Below are 25,314 nucleotides of genomic sequence, written 5' to 3'. Positions count from 1 at the left end.
TTAATTCTTTGAATTCGACATTTATTAAATGCTATTTATATCTTGATATAATTTTACGAGGAGCTAAAACTTCTGCTGATTAAAATGTAAGCTACTGTCAGTACGATTCATGGGATAGCCTGGGATTAATTACTTTATTTCAATATTAAAGGGAATTTTTGGTAATGCCTTTTTAGGAAATCTGTTTCATTAAAAGGGACAAAATGCATGTAAATGAATACACAAAATAATGTTAAAAACTACAGAGAGATGCAGCAAATTTTCAGCTCCAAGTGCAATTATACAAGTGCTTATCATTCAAAACAAGGAAATATCAAGGGTCCAATTTACTAAATGGCAGCAAGCAATACTCGTAATTATTTGAAGAGGTAAGTACCACTCTATTACAAGTTTAAAAACATGTTTTCTGTGAAATAGGAGAATACCCTTACAGCAAGCACTTGCACAAACTATTAATTATCAGTTCACCACAGTTTTTAGTAAGTCTGTTAGTTTGGAGCACACAAGAAACAAATACATTGTACATCTGCTAGTGTTATTAGTGTTATTATTTCCCTATGCTAATTTTGAAAGATTAGGCTAGGCACTATGACATCCATTTGCCGTTGCTAAATGGGAGTGGTGACCCTAATACAAATCTCTAAACCCGGAGTCAGAAGGTTGTAGTCTAATCAGAAGCTTTGCAAAAGAAACATAATATGCCAGTAGCATCTCACCTGCCCTTTTTCTGAGCAGATTTGATGTGAGGCTCTATTTGACCCCTTCTCTACTGTATTGTCCAATGTAGGCAGCCCTATTTAACTTTCAGCAATAACAATATAAATAGAGCATAACTTACAGTACCTCTAGTCTACTGCTAAATACAAGGATAAAAAACCACAGAAGAGTTTTAGGGCTATAAAGGTTGTGGATAGTGATGAGTGTATTTTTTCGGCAGGCATGGATTCGCATAGAAATTCCGCATTTCACCATTGGTGAATTTTTTCGCGAAACTGTCTAAAAATGTTGCCATGAAAAATTAGCATCAGAAAAAGGAGCGGTCGTATCAAAAAAGACATGGTCATGTCAAAAAAGGTGCGGTCACGTAAAAAAAAAGTGCGGTAGAGTCAAAAAAGTTGAGTGCGTCAAAGAAATTGCGCAGTACCCATATTCTGCAATTTTTTTCCCGTTTTGCAAATTTTTCCAAAGTATTGTGAATTTTTCAGCGACGCAAAATGGGACAGCTTCGCTCATCAGTAGTGATGAGTGAATCTGACCCGTTTCGCTTCGCCGAAAAATTTGCTAATCTTTCAAAAGATTTGCGAAACTGCGAAAATGTTGCGCGTCAAAAAAAATGTTGCCCGCGGCTATTCTTTTTTTGCGCGGCTATTCTTTTGTTGCGCGACTATTCTTTTTTGATGCGCGACTATTCTTCTGACGCGGGCGACAATTTTTGGACGTGCTGCAAATTTTTTCATCAGTTTTGCGAAACAATCCGCCAATGGCAAAACGTGGAAATTGCCCGCGAATCCATGTCTGGCGAAACATTTCGCCCATCACTACTCATCAGTAGTGGTGGATGTCTTTATATCAAAACATTTTACAGTATAGGGTACATTAGCTTTTATAACACCTAACCTTTGCTGGTGTAGGGATGTACTATATAAAAAAGTTTATAGAGGTCATACACAGTATATGTCTGCTCACTGCTATACTTCATACTGTATGAGACTTAAAGCCGCTTTACTATTAAATAGTACAGGCACTGGCCAAATTACAGAAATGGAAGAGCCTGTTTGTAAAGTATATGGGTATTACTGGAGGCACACAGCCATCTGTCAGGAGTAAGACCCTGAACAAAAGCACAAAACTACTAAAGGGCACAAAAGGGCACAAAAGGGCAACCATTAGTGCTCATTCAGTGAGCAATGGTGTTCAGGTCAGGCGGATATAGAACGAAGTATAGAGTGTAGGATTAGCATCCATTCCTTCTGTCTACTATAGGAAAGGCTTAAAGTCAAGGGCTCTGTTGCAGCCTTCACCCACCACCACTCCCTAATCTGCATATGTGAGTGATGTACAAGTTGGGGATGGGTACATGGAAGGAGGGGTATGCCTACATGCCTCCCTTACTCATCTCTCATAATTACAGTGCAGCAGTTCTGGAGCACAGATATCTACTGCAATTTATCTAGGCTGGAATATATGGTGCAAAATGAAAAAAAGGCAAATTGAGTCCCTTTTTACATTTTTTTTCACCCTGCCTTTCTCTTTGTAAATGTCGACTTATAATCTCAGTAAAAAATAGTTGGGTCTATTTATATGTAAATAGAATATATAATTGTATTAATTTGCTAGTTTTATAAATAACAATGAACACTGCAATCTCTGATAGTTCTATGGGCTACTTACTTTATGAAAAACCCTATATGACAAGCTTTACCTCTGCAACCTGGATCCTCTGTATTACATTTGTCTCTTTCTCGTGTTTGTGATGGAAGATACTTTAATATTCAGTTGATACATTAATATTCGGTCTGATGTGAGTCAAATAAATTTCAGAAGGAAAAAAAGACTTCATCTTTTTGAAAGGTTGCAGAACCCTGATCAAAGTATAATGTAGGATTTCCTATGTGCTTACATTGTGCTTTAAATAACAAACTTATGCTCAAAATGCAGGGCACATCATAGCTAGATAGTCTGACTGCATTTTATAAATCAGCATAAGGGATCAGCAATCAGTTTGGAAGATGTCCCTTATCCATTAAAGGGGCAGAACAAAAGTAACATTGAACTTGGTTAAACAATAGTTGTAGTATTTAAAGTATTTTATTTGTAGTATTTAAAGTATGGACCAAGGAGGAGTAGTAATTAAAGTATGGACCAAGGAGGAGTAGTATTATAGTATGGACCAAGGAGGAGTAGTATTATAGTATGGACCAAGGAGGAGTAGTATTATAGTATGGACCAAGGAGGAGTAGTATTATAGTATGGACCAAGGAGGAGTAGTATTATAGTATGGACCAAGGAGGAGTAGTATTTAAAGTATGGACCAAGGAGGAGTTGGTTGAGAGGAGTTGAGACTGAGACTGATTTTGCAGAGCAGGTAGATAATAAGGCATGGAGCAAGATGAGTTTATCAATGAGCTGCCCCTGCTGATTAATATAGTGCAGCTTATGCCAGTGAGCAGACCTAGAGCAGACAAGAAATACAGACTGTATAGGTAGATTCCTACTATGAGAAACTAATGCTTAAGGTGCAGCCAGCTGTGGGACGAGAAGGTTCTAGGTTGCCCTACCAAAAAGGAAATGGCAGGGCAACCTAGAACCTTCTCGTCCCACAGCTGGCTGCACCTTGAGCATTAGTTTTGTCATGCTAACAAATGTCAACTTAGGCATTTGCCTATCTCATTGATTCTTTACATGAACTATTGCAAGATAGTCTCCTGCGAGACAATTCCGACACATTCTGATAACATTATGTACTAGCTTGTCATTGCCACTCACTGGAACAGCAAGATATCACTATGTCACCAGAAAATGCTTTAATGACACTGGGCTTTTTGTGAAAACAAATAACATGACAATCTGAATTTCCATATATGTTTTGTAGTGGATATTCCAACATGTATATGTTTTTATAATAAATCTATCTATAGTACAGGTATGGAATCTGTTATATGAAAAACCATTATCCAGAAAGACCTGAATTACGGGAAGTCCGTCTCCCAGTAAAACAGTACCCTGTACCTGATCTGAAATCCCTGGAAGCAAAACAAACTTGGGTTTAAATAGTGTTTAAATTATTTTTTAGTAGACAAAGTTTGCAGATTCAAATTATAAAAAAAAAACTTATCTAGAAAACCCCAAGCCCCAAGAATTCTGGATAGCAGGTTCCATACCTGTATTTTTAAATAAATGAGCAGTTATAATATTGCCAATTAGAAGTCAGGCAACTTTTTTGTTTTCCCAAGCACTTGCCATCATATGCAACTTTTTTGCATACACAGCATCTTGATCACTGCTTGAGCATTCCTCTTCTAAAATTACTCTTCTACGGATCTATATATCATTGGCTTCATATCTGCTGACAAAACCTGTTATTTTGCCCAGGGGCCAGCAAGAACTAATCTGCAAACTGAATCTAACTCAGCACATTCTATAGATGAACCAAAGACTTTAGGATGACCTTAGCTTATAGGGTTTCCATAAAGAACTCAAATTTGTAAGCCATATACGATACATTTGATAGGGAGAAACAACATCCATATATTGTTTTCATGCACATGTAAGTCCTGCACATGGTACCCGTAGTTACTCTTACCTTAAAAATTTATTGAGGTCCCCGTGTTTCATGTATTCAAACACCATAATGAGTGGATCGCCATCTCCACACACTCCGTAGAACTTGACAATGTGGTCGTGTTGGAGGTTGGTGAGAAGCTCTGCCTCCCTTTGGAAGTCTTTGCGAGCTGCCAGAGTAGGGTCTTTCAGGGTCTGCAACAGAAAGAAGATGAATTAAGAATTTAATTGACTGTCAGATGATGAAACACATACTATTGAATAGGCCAAATTGATTTGCTGAAGGCATATCATTTACTCTCACAGCTTTCCAATGATTCATGATCTAAATTACAACTTCTAATCCCAATGATTTACTATGCTTTTATAAGTTAATAATAATCTTCGAACATGTGACAAACAGAAATTGACTTTTTTTGATATAACAAAGCAGCTTTGGAAAATGATTTCTGTATAAAGTGATGCAATGCATATTTCATACCTATGCTGCTCCCAGATTGCTATGGTTGAAGTTTGATTGATTTGTTTGTATTCACACCGCCAAATGTTGCAAGCTGTGCAAACCAGGGACTATTTTAAGAGCAAGCTGCTCAGGTTAAATAATTATTATTAATGGATAGAGTAGAGAGAGGTAGCGCAGAATATTGCAGATCACACATTAACAGTTCAGAGTAAACAAAATAAAACGGCAAGAGAATGAGGAAATATTTTGCAAACCAAATAAGGATTTCATATTGTTTCTCATTTTTATTTATGCTTAATGCTCTGTGATCAGACTATTCAATACTGATTTCTCCTTTTTTTCTGGCTATATTGTATAAATATCTATTAGCTCAGTTATGAAGCTTCTAAGAAAATGAGATGCATCCATTGTCACTTTTGTTTTGCTCAGTAATTAATGAAGAAGCTATTCCTAGTAATACAGCAATATAGGGCATGTAACAAATCGAAATGAGAGGTTTTACGCTGTAAAATAAAATACTGGTTTAACTGCAAATGACAAATTTTAACACAAATGACATATTTGAACTGAGCAGAATGTGAAGGGGTTTATGTAATGCTGGCTGTTTGTAATTTGTTTCATTACATTTGCATGTGTTTATCAATCTGCACAGTTCAGATTTATTTTATGCATACAGAAAAGAAAGTGGGACATTGCATTTAAATCACAAATGATTTGAAGGCAGATAAACATGATAGCAATGAAGTCCAGCAGGGTATAACATGATCCTGGTACTACTTGACAAACCAACTTGCATACCACTGTCACAATATTGGGGGCTAACTGTATCCACTTCAGAAGTAATAAACTGAAGGTTCACATGACTTTGCAGATGGATTCAGTCACCAGTGCAACTGGAATAATTACACCAAGAGTAATTACCACACAAATCCCCAATGAACTATTGGGCCCCAGCTTGTTGCCAACTTCCCTACTCCTTTCTTCCCATCAGGAACACCATACCTTTCACAGATTTCAGCACATGGGTCAGTCTTGTGATTGAGACACTAAGTCCTGCTTATCCTAGTCCCTCTACCACTGGGTCCATATCGGGACGAGGTACTGTCAGAACACTGGTCACTTCCCATCTCCTTGTTGGAGCCTCAGCTGCTTGTCTCACCAACCTACCACTAACTTACTAACTGCTCTCTCTATGGTACCTCTTCTACGGAACCTCTCTGAGGTGACAGACCTCAGGCTCCATCGCATCTTGGCACCATTCACTTGTTCCACTTCTCAGCAAAAGTTTAAGCAGTATCCTAATCTCTTCCTTATATGGCCTCTCTTGGGGACTTTACCTATGTTACAGTACCAACTAGTGATTGCAGTAGAAATAATATTTTCAAAAAATAATTTATTCTGCTCTTTACATTTCCCCCCTGGTTAACATAACAACATCCTTCTTGTTAACCAAATAAAACACATTCACACCTAACCACTCTTGCAAGGGCAGTTGTACAAATTCAGTACAGATGTTTTTAGAAGAGATCCAGAGACAGCAGATAATATATATACAGAATATATTTAGTTCAATTTCCTTTCCTTCGTTCTCAAACTTTATATTCTGTTTCTTTCCTTTTTCTACCTCTTACTTTCCTTTCTTAAACTAAAAGTCACCAGTGTTTTACTTAACCCACTAATTTCTGTTGATAATAGAATGCAGAATATAGATTAACGTCACACGCCAGAAGTGACGCAATCCTGACTCTGAAAATTTTAACCTCCCAGTTGTTGTGTTACCACACGCACACAAGCTGTTGCACTTGTTTTGACCTATTGGATACAACTCTGGCAAGCACAACTCACCATGTGGTTGGAATTACAGGACAAATGCTGCATTATAGGCTAAAAAACATGGTGATCCGCACACTGAACTTACAGTCATAAATGATCCCTCTTGATTCCCATTTTGTGTTTTTTCCTGCACTTGTAAATATGTGTGTGCTTAATATGTCAGTGCTTATAATATGTATCATCATTTTACCTTAGTCAGTAAAGAAGGAAGTGTATCAATGGGAACTTCCATTGTTCCATAGTTCCAGTTCTACATCATTATCTAAATATCAGCTATAAGCAAAATTGTTTGCCAGACATGGATTTGCAATGATTTCCCCATTTTTGGATTGTTTTGCGAAATGGTAGCAAAAATTAGCTGCAGAAAAATTTGCTAGTGTTTCGAATACATTGTCTTGTGCTGTATTTGTCTACCGAATGTCATTTTCCATGTTTCGCAATTTTTTTTTCATTTCACAAATCACATTTTTTGGTGAAACAAATTATTAGCATAACTATCCCATGCCAGCACCCCCGCTAAAATATCTTTAGAGGGGCCCAGCGTGCACACCACCCCCCTTCTACCCCACTTGCATCTCGTGCTCCTCCAGAAACTGAACCCACGGTCCAGGTCCCCATGTCCCCTGGCCCCTCTGCAATCGTGGGGTCTGTGTCCTTTATAGTTACATCACTGATTTTGGCTCAATATTCAGATAACTATGTGCTTTCATACTTTATACTATATAGTTAAGGGCTATTATCTTGGAAATAAACCTAGCTTTTTTAAATGGGTAAAAATTGTACAATCACATTGTCTGCAAACCTGAATGCTATAGTAAATATAATGTATATCAAAATGTGTGTTGGGCCAGGGGGAAAAGAATCATTAGAAACTTCTAGCAGGCTGGAGATAGACTGTTTCAAATAAGTATGATGCAGATTTATTGTGTTCATAATCTGAAAACCCATTGAATCTTGGAGTCTTATTTGGCAGTTTGCATTCTTCTTGGAAATGATTTTTATTTCCATAAAAGTCTAAGATATGCCAGAAACCCACACTTCAGTAAGTATCATATTTTCGTGTAGTTTTATTCTGATTTGGATCATGATCTGTGAAAGTACATTTTTAATCCTAGCTTTAAATCTGTCAAGACTACATAAAGGGAGTTGATTTCTTTACAAACTTATTGCTTCGGGGGCTTGGAGCCGTTTGCTTTGCAACAGAATAACTGCTCTTTTTGCTGGTAAGAGATGATTTTAAATCACGCTCAGGACAAACATAAAGTGTAGAGGTCAGATCTTAAAAACATTAAATGAATTCATCTGTGAAAAATATTTTCGTTAAAAAACAACACGGATCTGGATTTCAAATAGGGCAGAGTAATGATTTTAATTGGGAACTGTAATATAAGGTGCAGGTCCAGTAACCCATAGCAACCAATCAAAAGGAAGCTGAAATTTCCTGCTCAGGTGCTTGAAAGGCCAGCACTACACAACCAAGCATAATAATTTGAAATATCTAATCTTCATAAATTTAATCTTCATAAAATCACATCTTTTTAAAGAGAAAGCTACTGTAATTTGCCATATTGGCTCTTTATATTTGTTAGTGCCCAGAAAGCTTTCAGTCTATTCAGTTTTAGCCAATAACAAAATAAGTGTTGTTGCAGTTGTGCATAATTCCCTGCAAACCAATTGCATTCATTTAAAGCTCCTTGTAGTGGGCTGTTAGTCTGTTGTCAGTAGTAATTGTTACTGATGAGCAATTTTTTTCACCAGGTATGGATTTGCAACAAAATCCGCACTTTACCATTGCTCTAGAATTTGCCACAAACATTTTCACTGTGAAGAAGTTGCCACAAATAAACGTCCACAGACCCCAATGTATTCTGCACAGAAAACTTTTCTCTGGAAAAAGCAGCAAAAAAACCTTAAATACGAAAAGACTCACATGTATTTTGTAATGAAACTGTGGCTGTGGCAAACAAGATACCACGAGAAAGTAATTGACCAATGCGAATTTTGAGACAGATTTGCTCATCACTTGTGAACTTGTCTGAAACTGTGGTCTAAAAGAAAGCTGTAACTTGTTTTCTATTGGCTGCCATAGAACATGACTAATACAGTATATTTTAACCAACCAAAATGCTAGAAATAAATATCAAACTTTTGTAAAATCACCCATTTTAAAACTTCCTGTTGCTTCTTTTTCAATGGTAATTCACATTTAAGTTAACTGTTGCTATGATATAGAAATACTTCTTTTAGCAACTTTGAAATCAGTGCCAGTTTTTTGGTTTTTTAAAGTTTTGGAATTATTTGCCTCTTTTGCCTGTTTAGCTTTCAAATGGGGGTCTCTGACCCCAGCAGCCAAAATACGATTGCTATTTGAGGCTACAAATGTTGTTACTTTTATTACTTATCTTTCTGTTCCATCCCACCCCTATTCATATTCCAGTCTCTCATTTAAACCACTGCCTGGTTGCTAGGGGAGAGTTGCTGAATGAAAAAAAAAGCACCAAAAAAAAATGAAGACCATTTGCTAACTGTCTGTTATATCACATTCTACATCATACTAAAGGTTCATTAATGGGGAACTACTCCTCATCTCAATCTCAGCCAGAAAGCAAACCCATATATATTGCTTTCAGTGTATAAATCCAGGCCATGATTGACCAGATTAAATAAAAGTCAGACCAATAAATATACTTGTTGCCTGTGACTGAGGTTGAACTTGGAGGAAGTCTGCTTTTTAATACCTTGACTAGTATAGAATTAAGGAAAACCAAATGGAAATACAGGTATGGGATCCCTTATCCGGAAACCCGATCCAGAAAGCTCAGAATTACGGAAAGCCTGTCTCCCATAGACTCCATTATAAGCAAATAATTCAGATTTTAAAAATTGATTTCCTTTTTCTCTGTAAAAATAAAACAGTGCTTTGTATTTGATCCAAACTAAAATATAATTAATCCTTACTGGATGCAAAATAATCCTATTGAGTTTAATTAATGTTTTATTGATTTTTTAATAGACTTAAGGTATGAAGATCCAAATTACGGAAAGACCCCTTATCCGGAATACCCTTGGTCCCGGGCATTCTGGATAATGGGTCCTATACCTGTACTGAGAATGAAGTTTTATCAGAGGAAAACATGCTGGAAGAGTAATTGTAAAGCTAGAGACCCATAAGGGAGCTATACTGTAGACACACATGCAATGTAACATTCTTACTTTATGATTAATGAGCTTCTTTATCAATTTGTTTGTGCATACGAGTTTGTTTTTCAAAATCAAATAAATTTGCATTTTAAAATTGTCACTTATTTAATAATAAGGAAAACTCGTTTGAATAAAAACTTTGAAAAATCTGAGTTTGAGAATATGGCTTGACTATTCCTATGACGACTCAATTTGAGTTTTTTAAGTCGACCATTGATAAATCACCCCCTAAGAGTATGAGTGACTATTGCATACAGTATATTGTGAATACTATTTAAGCATTAGGAGATCTGAATGGCTCTGGATTGCCGCTGTAAAAAATAGCAGCGATGAAATATGGGCAACAGTAATGCTGGAAATATCAGGTGCATTCTAACAATATCCTTTTCAATGACACAACCTCAGGCAAATACAAATTGCACTGTCAGCTGGTTCCTTTCCTTGGAAGAAAACAAATGTCATTAAGATTTACAAATGTTTCAAATAAACTAATGAAAAAAGTGCAGCAATTCCAGTTTCTTAGAGAAGAAATACCAGAAATAAAATGATGTATTTGAAATGCATTTGGACACTATTTCCAGAGATATTTTGATCCTATACTCATGTTTTTTAACTCAGACAAACTCTTATCACTTGCACACAATTCCCGGGGAATTGGACACGAGGGAGGAAGTAACTCCTTGAGGATGTGATACTTCCAGGGTTCCCTTGACCTGCTGTATCTAGAAATACTTGCCCTTTCTAATTCTTTCTTGTTGCTACTTTTGCTAGAATAATGTTCATTCTTTCTAACTGCTAAGCCTTCCTGCTCTCTTTTTTAGCCCTGCTTCTTAACTACTATACTACATGTGACTGATTCCCTTGTTTTTAACAACAGCTTGAGTATGGTTGTTGGCTAAACTTTGACAGCCCAGAACATAAACTCTCTTTTTTGTTTAAACATCATTGTCCTAAATTTCTTTGTTTTTCTATTATTCTGATTGTTATGAACCTTCCCTGATTTTACCCCTTCGGAGCTTTACTTTTTTTTGTACCATTCCTGTTGTAAAGCTAAACTCCATAGAATGATTTTCTTACTGCTTTATTGCTAAGAACAATTACATTCAGACTGGGCCATAAATACATAATTACAAGAAAAGCTTGTAAATTGTTCTTGAGACTGCCCCAAAAACCCTTAGGGGCATATTTACTTATCCACGAATGCTCCGACCGTTCGCTCGATCAGTCCAATGGTATTTTCCGCGACTTTTTTGTATCTTGCGCGACTTTTTCGATGCTTGTGCAACTTTTTCGGCATGAGAAAAATCGGATCGGTTTTGCCACTGTTTACAATCGCTCGTTATGAAAATTTCATGACTTTTGGATCGCCAATATGATATTATCGTGACTAATATGATTTTTTTGGAAGCATTTTCGTGATATTTGCGATCTTCAGAATTTTCGTTTCCAATTCGAATTTTTCCCATTCGGCATTCAAACTCGTGTTTTGATAAATCTGCCCCTTAGTCTATCATTCCTATAGCCTTTACTGGATTTTGAATCAGTAGAAATCCCTGTGTACAGTACATCCCTTGTCTCTAGATCTTTTTAGTCTCCAATGATGCTTCAATTTTCAGCAAATACGAAATAGGCCAACTAGAATCTTATATTGATCAGAGCTGTAAATGAATGGCAGATAGTATCCAGCACCACAGGTGACACATATCTATTCCCTTTGGGCAATAAAATCCTATACATCCTCCAAGAATTCATTAATGACCCTAAACTGTTGTCATTGCATGTGATGATTGTGTTGACCATCCCAAAGGACAGGTCCATGCCATTTATCATAATAACACTGCTAGTTATCGAGTGTTGGTGAATGAAACCCTATGCCGTAGTACAAAGGGGTTTCATGCCCAAAATTAAAATCTGGGTTAGGTGCTTTGTGTCTGTGGCCACATTGGCTTCTGGGAGCATTTCTTGTGATTCACTTGACCTAATTCATTTATCATGACCTTACTCGGTCCTATCTTCATTCTTATTCTGACCAGTTTTCCTAGTTACAGTTTGTTCTTGTTTTGTTTATCATCATAAAATAAACCCCATCAATACAGCCTATGAGTTATCTATACATTTAAATCTCTGCCTCCTAGATATGGCACTTGTTTTCTACTTGCAGTTTAAATTTTGTCTGTAGGACTACACGATTGTTCTAATCCTTCTGAGCTACCCTTTGCATCCATAATGTCCTTTTTGGTCCCCTTATTCAAAATTTGTTAATACATAAGACTTCTCTTAAAAAAGGCTTCTCATGAATCATAAAGAGATGTTTTTATGCATTTATTAAAGTGATGAGTGAATCTGTCTCATTTCGATTTGCTGGAAAATTCATGAAACTTGCAAAGATTTGCGAAATGGCGGAAAATTAACGAAATGGTAATGCAAATTTTTTTGACGCGTGTGCCAATTTTTGTCGTGCGCCAAATCTTCGCACTAAAAACATCTGCGCCCATTTCTCAAAGAAATCCGCCAATGGTGAAACAGAAATTTGCCGCAAATCCATGTGTGTCAAGAATTTCACTCACCACTAATTTGTAATTTGATTGCATATGATTAGATATAGTTTAAAGAAAACATTAATTAATTTTTACTACAACAAAAACTATTCTTAATGTCACACCAAGGAAGACACATACACCTGTTACAATTGGTTATGGTTAAGTCACTATGCTTTACTTAAACTGTGTATATTCTGCATAACTGTATTTATTTGCATTTACTAATGCAGACATACCCATTGGCTTCACTGTGGTATTTTATATAGGTTTCCTCTTGCTCTAACTTTTAATCTAAGTATATTAATTATTAGTGATGAGCGAATCTGTCCCCCAAAAAATGCCAAACTGAAGAAACGTGCAACTTTTTTAACTGTGACTGCGCCTTTTTGACGTGCTTGCAAATTGTCCGCTGCAAAATTTGCAGAAGTTTAGCAAAACAATTCGCCAATGTGGAATTTGCCTGTGAATCAATGCCTGGCCAATGAATTCACTCATCACTATTAATTATATTTTAGCAGCGCTCATTTTTTAGAAACTCTAATTTTAAATGTAACAAAACATTATTGATGTGTATGTACAATATAACATGACATATATCTTAAATATAATATCTCAATTATATGTCACTTCTTATTTTTGATGGTGACACTGTCAACACATTTATTTTGTTAAGAAAACAAAGACTTGCATTTCAAGGAGTTATTTCTTTTTAGAAATCTCCAAGTGGTTGTTTCTTCTGCAGTCTGCATCCAATTTCAGCACAGTAGGACTCTAAAACCACAGGATTCAATATACACACACATATGTATTTATTTACTATATATATAAATATATGTACACATACATTTTTTTCAATAAAATATATATATATATCCCTACTCGCCCTTTCTCAACTAAACAAATAACAAAAAAGGCATTATTTACCCGAATCTTCACATTCTTTGATAACTGAAATTACTTCTGTAGTGTTGAGGGAAGATTATACTGACAAATCATGGTTTCTGACAAAAACAGAAATTGTTTATGTCTTTTCCACTTGACTATGACCAAGGATCTCTCTGAATGAGAGATGATTATTTCAAAAGTTATTGCACAGTAAATCCAATACAGACTTTTTGATATTTTGCCAAGTTAGGGACAGTGTTATGGTTAGTTTATCAATTTTGCTGTTGTTGTTAAACCAGGCTCCAGGAAGGATGCACAATTTTGTGTTACAGCAGCATTAAGCTTGTTTTCTAAGTCCTATGTACATGCTGCATAGGCAATGATTATTGAACAATGGATAGATGCAGAGTGCAAAAATTAGGGTAGCTAGTGAGCAGCCTGAGCTTCACCAAGGAGATTTATTAAGGATTAGGTTCTTCGGTGCACTTCTCCAGATTAGGGACCAAGTGTACAGACCTAGGGACTGCTGTAGCTCGCCTAGGTTCCACTTGACAGGATGCCTGAAAGTTGAAATAAAACACTGTACATTGTTTGACCCCTAAGGGGCAAGTACTGGAAGCTTGAATATGTATTTGTGAGTATATGTGGGGTGACTGTATCTAGTGATAAGCCAATCTGTCCCGTTTCGCTTGGCCACAAAAATTCTCGAAACTACAGAAAAATTTGCAAAACGTGAAAAATTTGTGAAATGCTTTTTTAGTACAAGCACCGTCCTGGGTTGGAAGATTTTTTTTATATACTATACCCTGTAAATTTAGTGGTGCACCTCGTCACACTTATTATTGACATAAGAAATATAATTCTATATTCCCTACAGATCATATAATCTCCAAATGTTTGGAGAAGGGGGTGCACTCTGGCAAAAGTGAACAAACTGCCATATATGCTGTAGGAGTTAATTTGCTTGTTTTCTTTTAAATGTATTTATTTACATATAGAATTATATCTATAGTAAGCTTTTTATATTTCTATGTTTACAAGGTTTCTTTTCCTCCTTTTGCATAGTGGCTAAAAATTAAGTTTGCATTCTTATTTTCAACTCTGCACCGTCAGCGTGGAGTTGTGCAGGTGCACTGGGAAACTGGACCCCCCCTACCGCTCCCCCACATAGACCACAACCTTCACAGTGCCATGGGACAAGTGGCAGGGACATTTGGATTTTTTCCGATATACCCAGTGGGCCAGTTGGACCCTGCAACTCCATCATCCATCTCATGGTGTATTTTTGCATTTCTGGTTTTCCTGTATTTCCTAACAAACCATGCTGAGGGCCAACCTTAATTATTATGAATCTGCACAAATGATTTTACTTGAATTCCATTGTTAGGTCATCTTTTTTTAAAGAGATATGTGTGCACCTACGTTTGCTCTCACCTTCTTTATGTATATCAACAATGAATAACTAACACAAGATTTAGTTGTGAACACAATCGGCCACAAGTAATGTGACGTTAATGCCTTTATGAAGCAAGTATTGCAGATAGATAAACATCTTCATAATATTGTCTGGGCAACTGGAGATTTTGTCTTATACTGTTTTTATTTAGTCTGTGAATAATATTTTTTTTAAATCTATATAAAAGTTCTTACTCGATTGCTGTGCCGTATAAGATCAGTGATACTAAGGATTATTCCTACTAAATGGAAGAGTTTATTCTCATTTCAATAGGGAATCTAACTAGAATGGACATTTTGCCCTACACTGTGTGCCTTTATTCAATTTCTTCGATTCTGTTGTATTTTGCAGCCCTTTGCTTTATCTTGCTGCTTGGTACATAGAATAATTTTACTTTAATTACCTATCCTCTGGAGATACACCATGACCAAGAATATTTAGATGGATGATAGCTACATTTTGCAGATGGGAAAGCATCCATCCTTATCTCACACAGTCTATTAGTTTTAGTCATTTATATCTTTATATTGTTGATGCTGTTCCTTAGAAGAAAATATATTTTTTCTCCTCAAAGCTTTACTGTGATATTTAAGGGATGGTAAGTTCTACATGTCCTAATGCACTCCTTTTCTAAGAGGTAATTGAACATGGAAGAAAAGTAAAAACACCACCGTGTTTGATTTATGAAACATTCCTGGCCAAATGATCCCAAATGCAATTTAGGAATCAATCACCATTTATAAGCAATGTTAAGTGTACTTTAGAAGGCAGAATAAATGGGGTTGCTATCTTTCACTTTGCGCAAATGCAGCTATCACGGTTATAAGAAATTAATCAAAAACATATACATATTCATTACCAATAAATGGAAATGTTATGCTTAGTTGCATTGTAAAATACACTGCTTCTAATGGGAAACACCTGCCCAACATTAATTAACTATTTATATTTATGGCAATGGAAGTAAACCTGGCCTTATACTCTTTGTATATTTTGCAAATAAAGAAAGTTTGCTTAAAATATATTTGGCCAATGCTTTGGGAACAAATGTACCAGACTTAAAGAATGATTTACTAATGCCCCAGATGGAAGTAAAAGAACCCTAACTAGTCCAAAACTGCACCCCCTCATGCACAGATAATTGGTTGTGCCTCAGCAGTGGTTGTGCCAGGGCAGTGGTTGTGCTCTGGATTTAGAATTGGCACAAGGGGCAGAGTGCCGTTCTCATGATCCCTAGTTTGCTTATTTAAATGACACACAACAATCACTCACATCAGTTCCTGCCCCAGTAAAACTTACAGTCCAAGGTCTCTCTCCCATTCACACACATACACACATGGTCAGTTTTATCAGTCCATAAACATTAACAACAACAGTAGCAGTCAGACACTTAAATGATTTCATAAGGGTCCACACAAGTAAAAAAATAAAAAGGTCTTTATTCAAAGCTACATTAAAATAGTCAGCATTTTGCTGCTCCCTATGCTGAGACGATGCAGTTGTATTGGTCATCATCTAACTATTGCATAATCTAGCCCAGTGGCTCACTGTTGCCACTGATTTTGGTTTTGAGTACTATCTACAAATTATTTTTAAATGCCTGTAGGGATTTCCTCCACTTTCCTGCAATCCAAAAACACACAAGCAGATTCATTATCTCCTGATTAAATTTGCCCTAGTGTATTTTTATTGTGACATGTTATACAAAGGGGCAGATTTACTAATCCACGAACGGACCGAAAGCGTCTGAACGCGTTTTTTTGTAATGATCGTTATTTTGTGACTTTTTCGTCGCCATCGCGGCTTTTTCGCATGTCCCACGATTTTTTTCGTCGCTATCGCAAAAAAATCGGATTGGTTTGTTCCGCCGTTTACTATCGCTCAATATGAAAAAATTGCAACGGTGACAAAAAAGTCGTGCAAAATACGATAAAGTTGCGACGGCGACGAAAAAGTCGCAACAAATACGAAAAATCGCGACGGCGGCGAAAAATTTGCTAAATTTTCTTTTCAATACGATTTTTTCCCTTTCGGGATTCGGATTCGTAGATTAGTAAATCTGCCCTAAAGTGTATCTGTAAAGTGCTGCTTAGTTAGTTAATACTGTAATAATAATAATAGAAGCTTCCCCTATATTAATGATTTGTAACTCAATTAAAATTCTGTGTGTTGCTAACTTGTCCCCTTATTATTTGGACCTAAGTCAAAATGCAAAGAGATGATGATCTGAATGACAAAGTTTGAGACTCATGTCTGCTCATATAACATGGGATAATTAATCTCAAAGAAATGGGTATTAAAAGCAGTGCCTTGGTTTCTGCTGATGGCATGTAATTATTAAAGTTAATAAAACTTATGAGATGGATGCCCTGTCTTTGCAGAGGGATTTGCATAAAGTTGAGAAATTTGCTGGTGAATGGAAAGTGCAGTTCAACAAAGATTAAGTACAAAGTTATGTGCTGGAGAACAAGTATGCCACAAAGACATTGAAGGAAACAATAATGGGGACATTCGGTGCTAAGATTAAAAGTGGGGGATGTGATGAGGAAAAGCTGTAGAATTTACATTGATGTATTAAGTGAGGTAAATGACATAAGAGATGAAATATGTTTTGTGTGGGCTGATTTCAGAATAGAGTTAAGAGTACAATAGTGGCTAAAACTGAAAATAGGAAACCATTTCCGAAAGGCAATAGGGTAGTTAAACAAAATGGCATAACATTAATTGGATCAGGTGGAAATGAAAATGAGTTCTTATTTCAAAATACCAGTGCTAGTGTCAACATTCTATTTAATACTGTATGCCAATACCAGAAACTCTGTATTTTCTGATGAACTATAAATACATTCGGCGCTTTGTTGAAATGATCTCTTTTACAGTATCTGCCAGTACATCCTTTTTAACATAGCCTGTGGGACAATGCTTGATGTGATAGTGTGCGGCTGAGAAGGAAATGGATTTAGGATGTCCAGTTTTTGACTCAGTAGATGGAGCTAAATTGGAGTTGCTAAGAGACCGCAGGTAAATAGGTGTAGTCCAGGGAAAGCTCTCTGTCTGACAAACATTATCCTTAGTTTGACTTTTTGACTTATACTTTCTATAGTAGTTATATACTTGTACCCATTATTGTAATCTCTGCTTTATTAACTACAAAACTAATATTATATATGGTCGAGAATTAAAACCACTACATGTATACCCACACAACCACCCCCACTAGCCATTCTTCAATGTATAGTGATGTAATTAATTCTAATTCTAGATAGAGCCCTGTGACCTGCCTCCTTCACCACTCTATTGTATTTATACCCCACATACTGCAGTTCATTAAATATGTATATCAATTATGTATAGATACAGTACAGGTGTTAGAACTATTATCTGGATAAAAGATACCACAAATGCATATTTTACAATATATGCTACACTAACACATTTTACTTGTATAGTTATTGTTCTGTAAAACAAAATTGAAAGTCTTTCCATTGCAGTACTCATACTTGTATATATATAAATATATATATATATATAGCCATAGGGCTCTTTTTGACAAGAATAAGCCTCTCTAAAGTTTCATTATCCTCTAATATTTAATAACTTTAGTTTCTTCTTCATAAAATACATAAGTAAATACCTTGGGTATTAAAAAAATAAGTGTATGTAATGCATGAGCTGAATTTAAATTACAACACAATGTTTGTCATAGTTACCTTCACTGCCACAAGCATTTTGTCTTTGGTGGGACTGAGGTTATAGCATTCAGCCAAAAACACTTTCCCGAAAGCCCCTTCTCCAAGTTCCCTCTTCAGAACTATGTCTCTCCTCTTAATGTACTGTACATCTGTGTGACAGAGAAAGAAACATATTATTTAGAGCAATAGTAATGAAATATATTTAGCATTTCTCAGTTCTAATACATTTCCCTATATCTACCATAGATGATTCCGTGAAATTGTATCTTCACAGTGTGAGCTAACTTACACACCACAATGATTAACCTTGAAATTCGCAGAAAGGAAGAAATGTGCGTCTGTGTGAATAGAAATGAACAAATTGTTTGCATCTTCTTTCAGTTAAAGCTTTGGCTTGACTCACAAGCAAAATATTGCAAATTACTTCTGCAAGTGTATGAAAATGTCTTGTTTTGTAACTGGAAGACTTGATATGCTTCACTGTACGGACTGGGCTATAATACAAGCTAGCATCACTTTTTATTATTTTTAACACTATATTCTGTTTTACCTTATTACCAAATATTTTGTTCCAGGCTTCGCCTGACTCTCTCCTTTCATCCTATCCTGTGAAAGCACTCAGGAAAAGAAGTGCCTATTTAATACTTTACAAGGATTCATATTTAGTTATTGCTTGTAAACTTCTAAAACCTGAACCTTTCTTTCTGTCATTATTTGATACACATGAATGTAGTTATTTGTACACTTAAGAGACTTACAGAAACATAACTCCTGCATAGTGAAATGGGTGCGCCTGCCTTAGCATGAATAATGTGCAATGTAGAAACAATGTATACATGTTAAAGGAGACCTGACCCCCCCCCCCCCCCACAGGCCCACATAGCCTGCCCTCACTTGGCCCCAATCACTTCTCCCTCCCCAGAGAGTCTATTAAATAGAAAAGTGCCTCCTAGTGACCTATAAATGTAGAGTAGCACAGAGTTAATAGGCACCATCTTCTGGATCTTCTGATTCTCTTCTTTACCTTTTTTACAGACGAACAGAGCTTTCTGGTGCATACACAGCTAATCCTGAACTACCTCCAACTGCCCATGCTCCAGAAAGCTTAGTGAGGGCAAACTTGTTTAACAAAATGCAAAGACTTTGAAGATGGCGCCTGGCAAGGAGACAGGAACTCTTTTGCATCTAATAGACCAGTGTCAGACTGAAATGCCTGGAGCCCACCAGAAAACCTTAAACCATGGGCCCACTCTCTAAACTATTACTTCTCCTTTGCTCATTTAATCTCTTTATTATCTTGGTCTCTTTATTCCTCTTTGTTCTCATACAGGAATAGGGAATAAACATGAAGCAGGCCACCTGGCGTTTTCCTGGTATCCCGATGGACCAGTCTAACTTCAGAAAATATTTAGAAGCAAGAGGGCCCACTGACATCGGGAGATTTCCTGGTATCCTGGTGGGCCAGTCTGACACTGTAATAGACACTGCAGGGAAGGAGCAGGGAGAGGGGGCAATTGAGGTCAAACTATGGGCACTTTTGCCAGTGGGGGGGGGTTAGTTCTAGAATTAATAGTGTATTTTATTTTCAGTTCAGAGTATTGGAGTATTTAAGTATAGCCTCCCAAAAAAACAATAATTAGAACATCAGGCTTGTTTATCTGCAATAAACAAATAGTAAGTTCAGGTGTACCCAATAATGATAGTTAAATGATTTCTATGTTATTAGAATGTTATTTTAAAATGTTATTTTATACCATTGCTAAATATAATGTCAAAAAATAAAATTAAAGGCAGTTTTTCATTAACTCAAAGATAAGCCTCCTAAAAACATTTTTGGCATCGTCCAAATGATAGTGAAATATGAGGAGCAAAAACAGTTCCTTGTTTTTATTTAATTCTGTTAAGTTTACTGAAAAAATGTAATTGTGAAGAACTCTGCAGAATGAATCAAACTGGTCATACACAAATAGATGAACTTGTTTGAGAAGGTCAGCTGATGACAAGATCTTTTTTGCAGTTTGGACACCAATGTGCAGGACCAAATTGGGTCTCTGTTGGGAGATGACTGTATCAACACCCCAGTGCTATACTCACCCAGCAGGATTTGCAAACCAACCAAATATTTGTTGTAGAGACCTTTGGAAGGCACCCATACATTGGCCAATATGCTGTAGACTTGAATTGAAGAGGCTAAGTGCCACCAGTAATCAGCCCTTGTATGGCCCACCCTAGGTTTATTGTATATATAAATTACAATAAATACAATCATTTTTTTGTGCTTCCTGTATGAAAGACTAGATGACAATATCCTATTTGAAGACTTACTGAAGTAGAGACAGTTCATGTGTTTGAGGTGAGAAGCAAGAAGCGGAAGTGTTAATTAGAGGTACATTCATATTAAACCTGACCCAACACAGTATAATTTTGTCTGTTTATATAACAAGCACTAATGATAATTAATTATAGTAATAGGCTTTATTTAATAATAATCTCTGTTGAATAGTAATTATTGTTAGACCCAGTTTGCAGAGATCATTCAAGGCAAAAATATTTTGGATTTTTAAACAAATAAACACTTGGACAAATATTTCTGTTATCTAATTTCCTCAGTTGCAGATAGTTGCATAAAATGTTCCTCTGCTTTTTTTTAAGTTTCTTAATCTGCATTCCTTCTTATTGTAACTAAATGTCAGAAGCTAAGGAATGGAGATAAACTGTCACTGACATTCAGAGAACCCTGCTCTGATCTGATTGGTGCCTGGGGGAGCTGTTTGGGGTTATATGGGGAAAGAAACCTAACAGAGCAAAACTGTACCTTCCAAATGTCTGTTGCGCGTTTATCTCTTTTTTATATTGTCTCTCACTTGCAAAAGGCAAACTGCAGACTGGAGCATAAAATACAATTATACAGAGGATAAATGGTTTCATTTAGTTCAAGTCTTTCAAAAGAGTAGTTTGCATGTGTCTGTAATTCTTCCATTGCTTGTTTTCAAGGAGGATTAAGCCTGCACTTCATAAACATGATGATCACAATTATTTATTATACTATTGTGGTGCATTTTACTGGCAAGTCTTGGATGGCTGTTCCACGGCAATGACAAAAACAGGAAAAATTGTAATATGCCATTTTCTTCAATATAGAATCAACACCTCTCACCATATGTTGTTTGAGTCATTCAGTGCATTACTCCTATTATCTGTGGTTACTCATTTTCCTGAAAACAACATCCCTGTCCACAACAAGGAAAAAAAAAAATATTCTCTCTTTCCTACTCCAACTCCATATTGGATCCAAATATACTTGCCAGTGCGTATTAATATATTGGCACCAAAGGGCTTGTGCCTAGTGGGGGTGGCCCTCGGGTGCCTAAATAATCAATACAATTTTAAGAAAGAAATCCTCCACAGACCTACCAGTGAAAATCCGTTGGTGAAGCGGATTGTGACATCATTTCTTTTGTCTGGGGAGGGTGTACCCAGGTCTGGTGCCTAGGGTGACTTATATATACTATATATACTATATATATATATATATATATATATATATATACTTCCCTGATAACTGGTGCTGTGGTTTCCATGAAAGTACAATAGAGAGGTTATGCACAAGAAGTAGAGTAAAATATGGACCAAAAATTCTTGCTCTGCTACTGAGATGCTATGTCCTTGGCAGCTTCCGATGACTAAATGCAAACCTGTAGGTTATCATGTTTATGAGCAAGGCCCTTCCCTTCTTCATTCTGAGTCAATTAGAATATACTTTGCATATTTATTCAAATCACTAAATTGCACAGAATAAGTTAAAAAAAAATAATAGCCATTTAAATGACTTATACAATAGTGCATAGTATATAGCTGAAGCTTCTAACCACTAGATCTTTTAAAAACCACAAACCTGCATTCAGGTCTGGACTAAGATTCAAAATAGGCCCTGGTGGTTCAAGAACACAGAGGCCCCCACAGGCCCAATAAATAGTGACTGTCTATGGCATTTTACAGCAGCCTCTCTGGCATTTGCCGCAATCAACAGATTACTAGTCCGGGCCAGTATGCATTGATTAAACTGCACTGACACCTAGGGGCACATTTACTAAGACACGAATCTGAACCGAATTGGAAAAATTCTGATTTGAAAACGAACATTTTGCGACTTTTTCGTATTTTTTGCGATTTTTTCGGCGTCTTTACGACTTTTCGGAAATTGTCGCGACTTTTTCGTTACCAATACGATTTGCGCGAAAAAACGCGAGTTTTTCGTAGCCATTCCGAAAGTTGCGCAAAATCTGGCGATTTTTTTCGTAGCGTTAAAACTTGCGCAAAAAGTTGCGCCTTTTTCGTAGCGTTAAAACTTAAAAGGTGCGACGTTTCGCGCAAGTTTTAACGCTACGAAAAAAAATCGCAACTTTTTGCGCAAGTTTTAACGCTACGAAAAATCGCCAGATTTTGGGCAACTTTCGGAATGGCTACGAAAAACTCGAGTTTTTTCGCACAAATCGTATTAGTAACAAAAAAGTCGCGACATTTTTCTGAAAAAAACACAAAATACCGATCATTACGAAAAAAACGCTATCGGACGCATTCGGCCCGTTCGTGGGTTAGTAAATGTGCCCCCTACAGTACGACCTTAGGGTGGTCTGACAAAGATAAAGAAATGTTGATTGAAATTCTGAGGTAGATAAATACATATTCAGGTCTAATCAGCACTTTTATTTTCCTGTTGCAGTAAAGTGCTTCCATGTAGCAAGCATAATGCACTTATAAGCCATGACTTATTAATAAAAAGATTCCAATGGCCTCTTTTATCAGGAAAGTCTATTTCTGACATCTGCAAACTCTATATAAGTCAATAAGCAGCGCTAGCTGCTATAATTATATACTTTGTAGCATTTAACCCAATTTTGGGATATTTTTAATAGATTAGATATAGATTAGATAGATATTTTTTAATAGATTAAAAATAGAGATGTATGAAACCCGTATGCAGGTATCTAAGGAAAATGAAGTAGCACTGCAAGGATATTTTCAGAATGTTTAGTGAACCTGTGAATCAATACAATGTACAATGTGTGCTTTATGAGACAAACATAAAATAAAACAAAGAAGCATATAATCCAGTGCCATGATAGAGAAATCAAACCTCATCTAGCTGTTCAAAAGATACCAAGTTTACAAGTGGGCATCCAATATTTCTTGCTGAACGCTGTCCTTGTGTCATGATACTGAGCAACCCTTAAAATTAATGGTGGTTGAAAACTTTGTGTATCTTGATTCTCAAAGCAAAAGCAAAGAAAAAAAAAATACAAAACACATTGGAAAAAATGCAGTGCAGTGGCTGAAGCTACCATACATAGCAAAATCACTCCATCTATAGTCCCTTCTTTACTCACTGTCTTCCCACTATAGGCCCATGGGTCAGATTTGGCTCTTTATTAGATTTCTATTGCCCCAGTCTGCTTCAAACATTCCACTGATTTTCTTGTATGACACCAGGATATCAGTATAATCTGGTTCAAACACATGGAATAGCTGAGAATCAGTCCATGGATTAAAAATGTTAAATATCAGGCAGAAACCATTATCCACAACTGAAAAAACAGAACCGGTGACTATAATTGGTCATTGACAGACCCAGAATTGAATGAGCTCTTCCATATAGTTACCAACCAGCCAATAATTCTGATTAATACAAATGGCTATCCATGTGCAACACCAGATTATATCAAATTAGACTAGTTACTAGTAAATACTCATAAGGTAACTACCAGACTCTCCAAGTCTTTAACGGTCTCTTAAAACTCACCTTTTCACTCAAGCATATAACCTAAACCCCCCTAACATTCACTTACCACATCTCACTCACTGTCACTTTACACACCTTCATGAACTCCAATGCCATCCTAGTTTCCCTGACCTTATGTCTCAGCCCTCCCTTTTAGAATATAAGCTTTTGCAAGCAGGGCCCTCCCCCTAGTGTCTCCGATCCTCATCCAATGTAACCGCAAATCATTCTTGTGAATTGTTTATATGTACATGTTAACTGTTCTGTCTTTTGTACCCCTCTATTCTGTAAAGTGCTGCATAAATTGATGGCACTATATAAATAATAATAATACTCTGGATATCAAAAAGCTGTTCCATGTATGGCCTGATTTGTTGTTGCAAAACTGGGCAATACATGGTTTAACAGTTCCTTTTTTCATAAACATCTGGGATACTGAATTCCACTAAACAACAGATATTGTTTAGTGTGCAAAACAACTTACCATGGCTACCAACTGAATATTTTCAATTGGCCTTTTGATGTCAGTTTAAAGTTTGAGTTAGGTACAAGACCTGTTATACAGAATGCTCTGGACCTGGGGTTTTCCAGATAAGGGATTTTTCAGTAATTTGGATCTCCATAACTTAAGTCTGCTAAAAATCATTTAAATATTGAATAAACCTAATAGGATTGTTTTGCCTCCTCCAATAAGGATTTATTATATCTTAGTTGGGATCAAGTACAAGGTACTGTTTTATTATTACAGAGAAAAAAAAAATCAATTTTAAAGATTGGAATTATTTGCTTATAATGGAGTCTATGGGAGATGGCCTTTACGTAATTTGGAACTTTCTGGATAACGGGTTTCCGGATACGGATCCCATACTTGTACTTCTTCTTGGTAATTTTTCATAATTAATAGTGACAGCTACATTACATAGTATATACAATTTAAAAAAAAAAAACAAAATATTTTCTTGACAAAGTGAACAGATTCATGTTTTTGGTCCTGTCCTAAGATATGTATGAAGTTTCTCTACATACCTTTATAATAATATTATTATTAGAACAGAAGTAGTAGTAGTATAATGTCAATCAAAAGCAAAATGACACAAAAGTTTCTAAAACATTTTACCACTTTCCCCATTATGCTAGTTGGAGAATGAGATAATATACTGTATGAATCATTTCTATTTTGCTAT

At 36.2% G+C, this 25,314-nt stretch overlaps 1 protein-coding gene across 3 annotated transcripts in view; it reads right to left on the bottom strand.

The window, feature by feature from the left end:
* The window catches only part of ntrk3 (neurotrophic receptor tyrosine kinase 3), a 347,933-nt gene that overhangs the window by 32,549 nt on the left and 290,070 nt on the right, over positions 1-25,314 (bottom strand). For all 3 annotated transcript variants that reach the window (XM_031899231.1, XM_004912649.4, XM_031899232.1), the window contains 2 exons: positions 18,370-18,500; positions 4,304-4,476 (listed from right to left, as the gene is read on the bottom strand). In XM_031899231.1, coding sequence (XP_031755091.1) covers positions 4,304-4,476; positions 18,370-18,500 — 304 coding nt within the window. The remainder of the gene's footprint in view (positions 1-4,303; positions 4,477-18,369; positions 18,501-25,314) is intronic.

Source organism: Xenopus tropicalis, chromosome 3, assembly GCF_000004195.4.
Source record: "Xenopus tropicalis strain Nigerian chromosome 3, UCB_Xtro_10.0, whole genome shotgun sequence".
NCBI lineage: Eukaryota > Metazoa > Chordata > Amphibia > Anura > Pipidae > Xenopus > Xenopus tropicalis.
The sequence above is the reverse complement of the archived record's forward strand: the minus strand, read 5'-3'. Positions and strand labels throughout refer to the sequence as shown.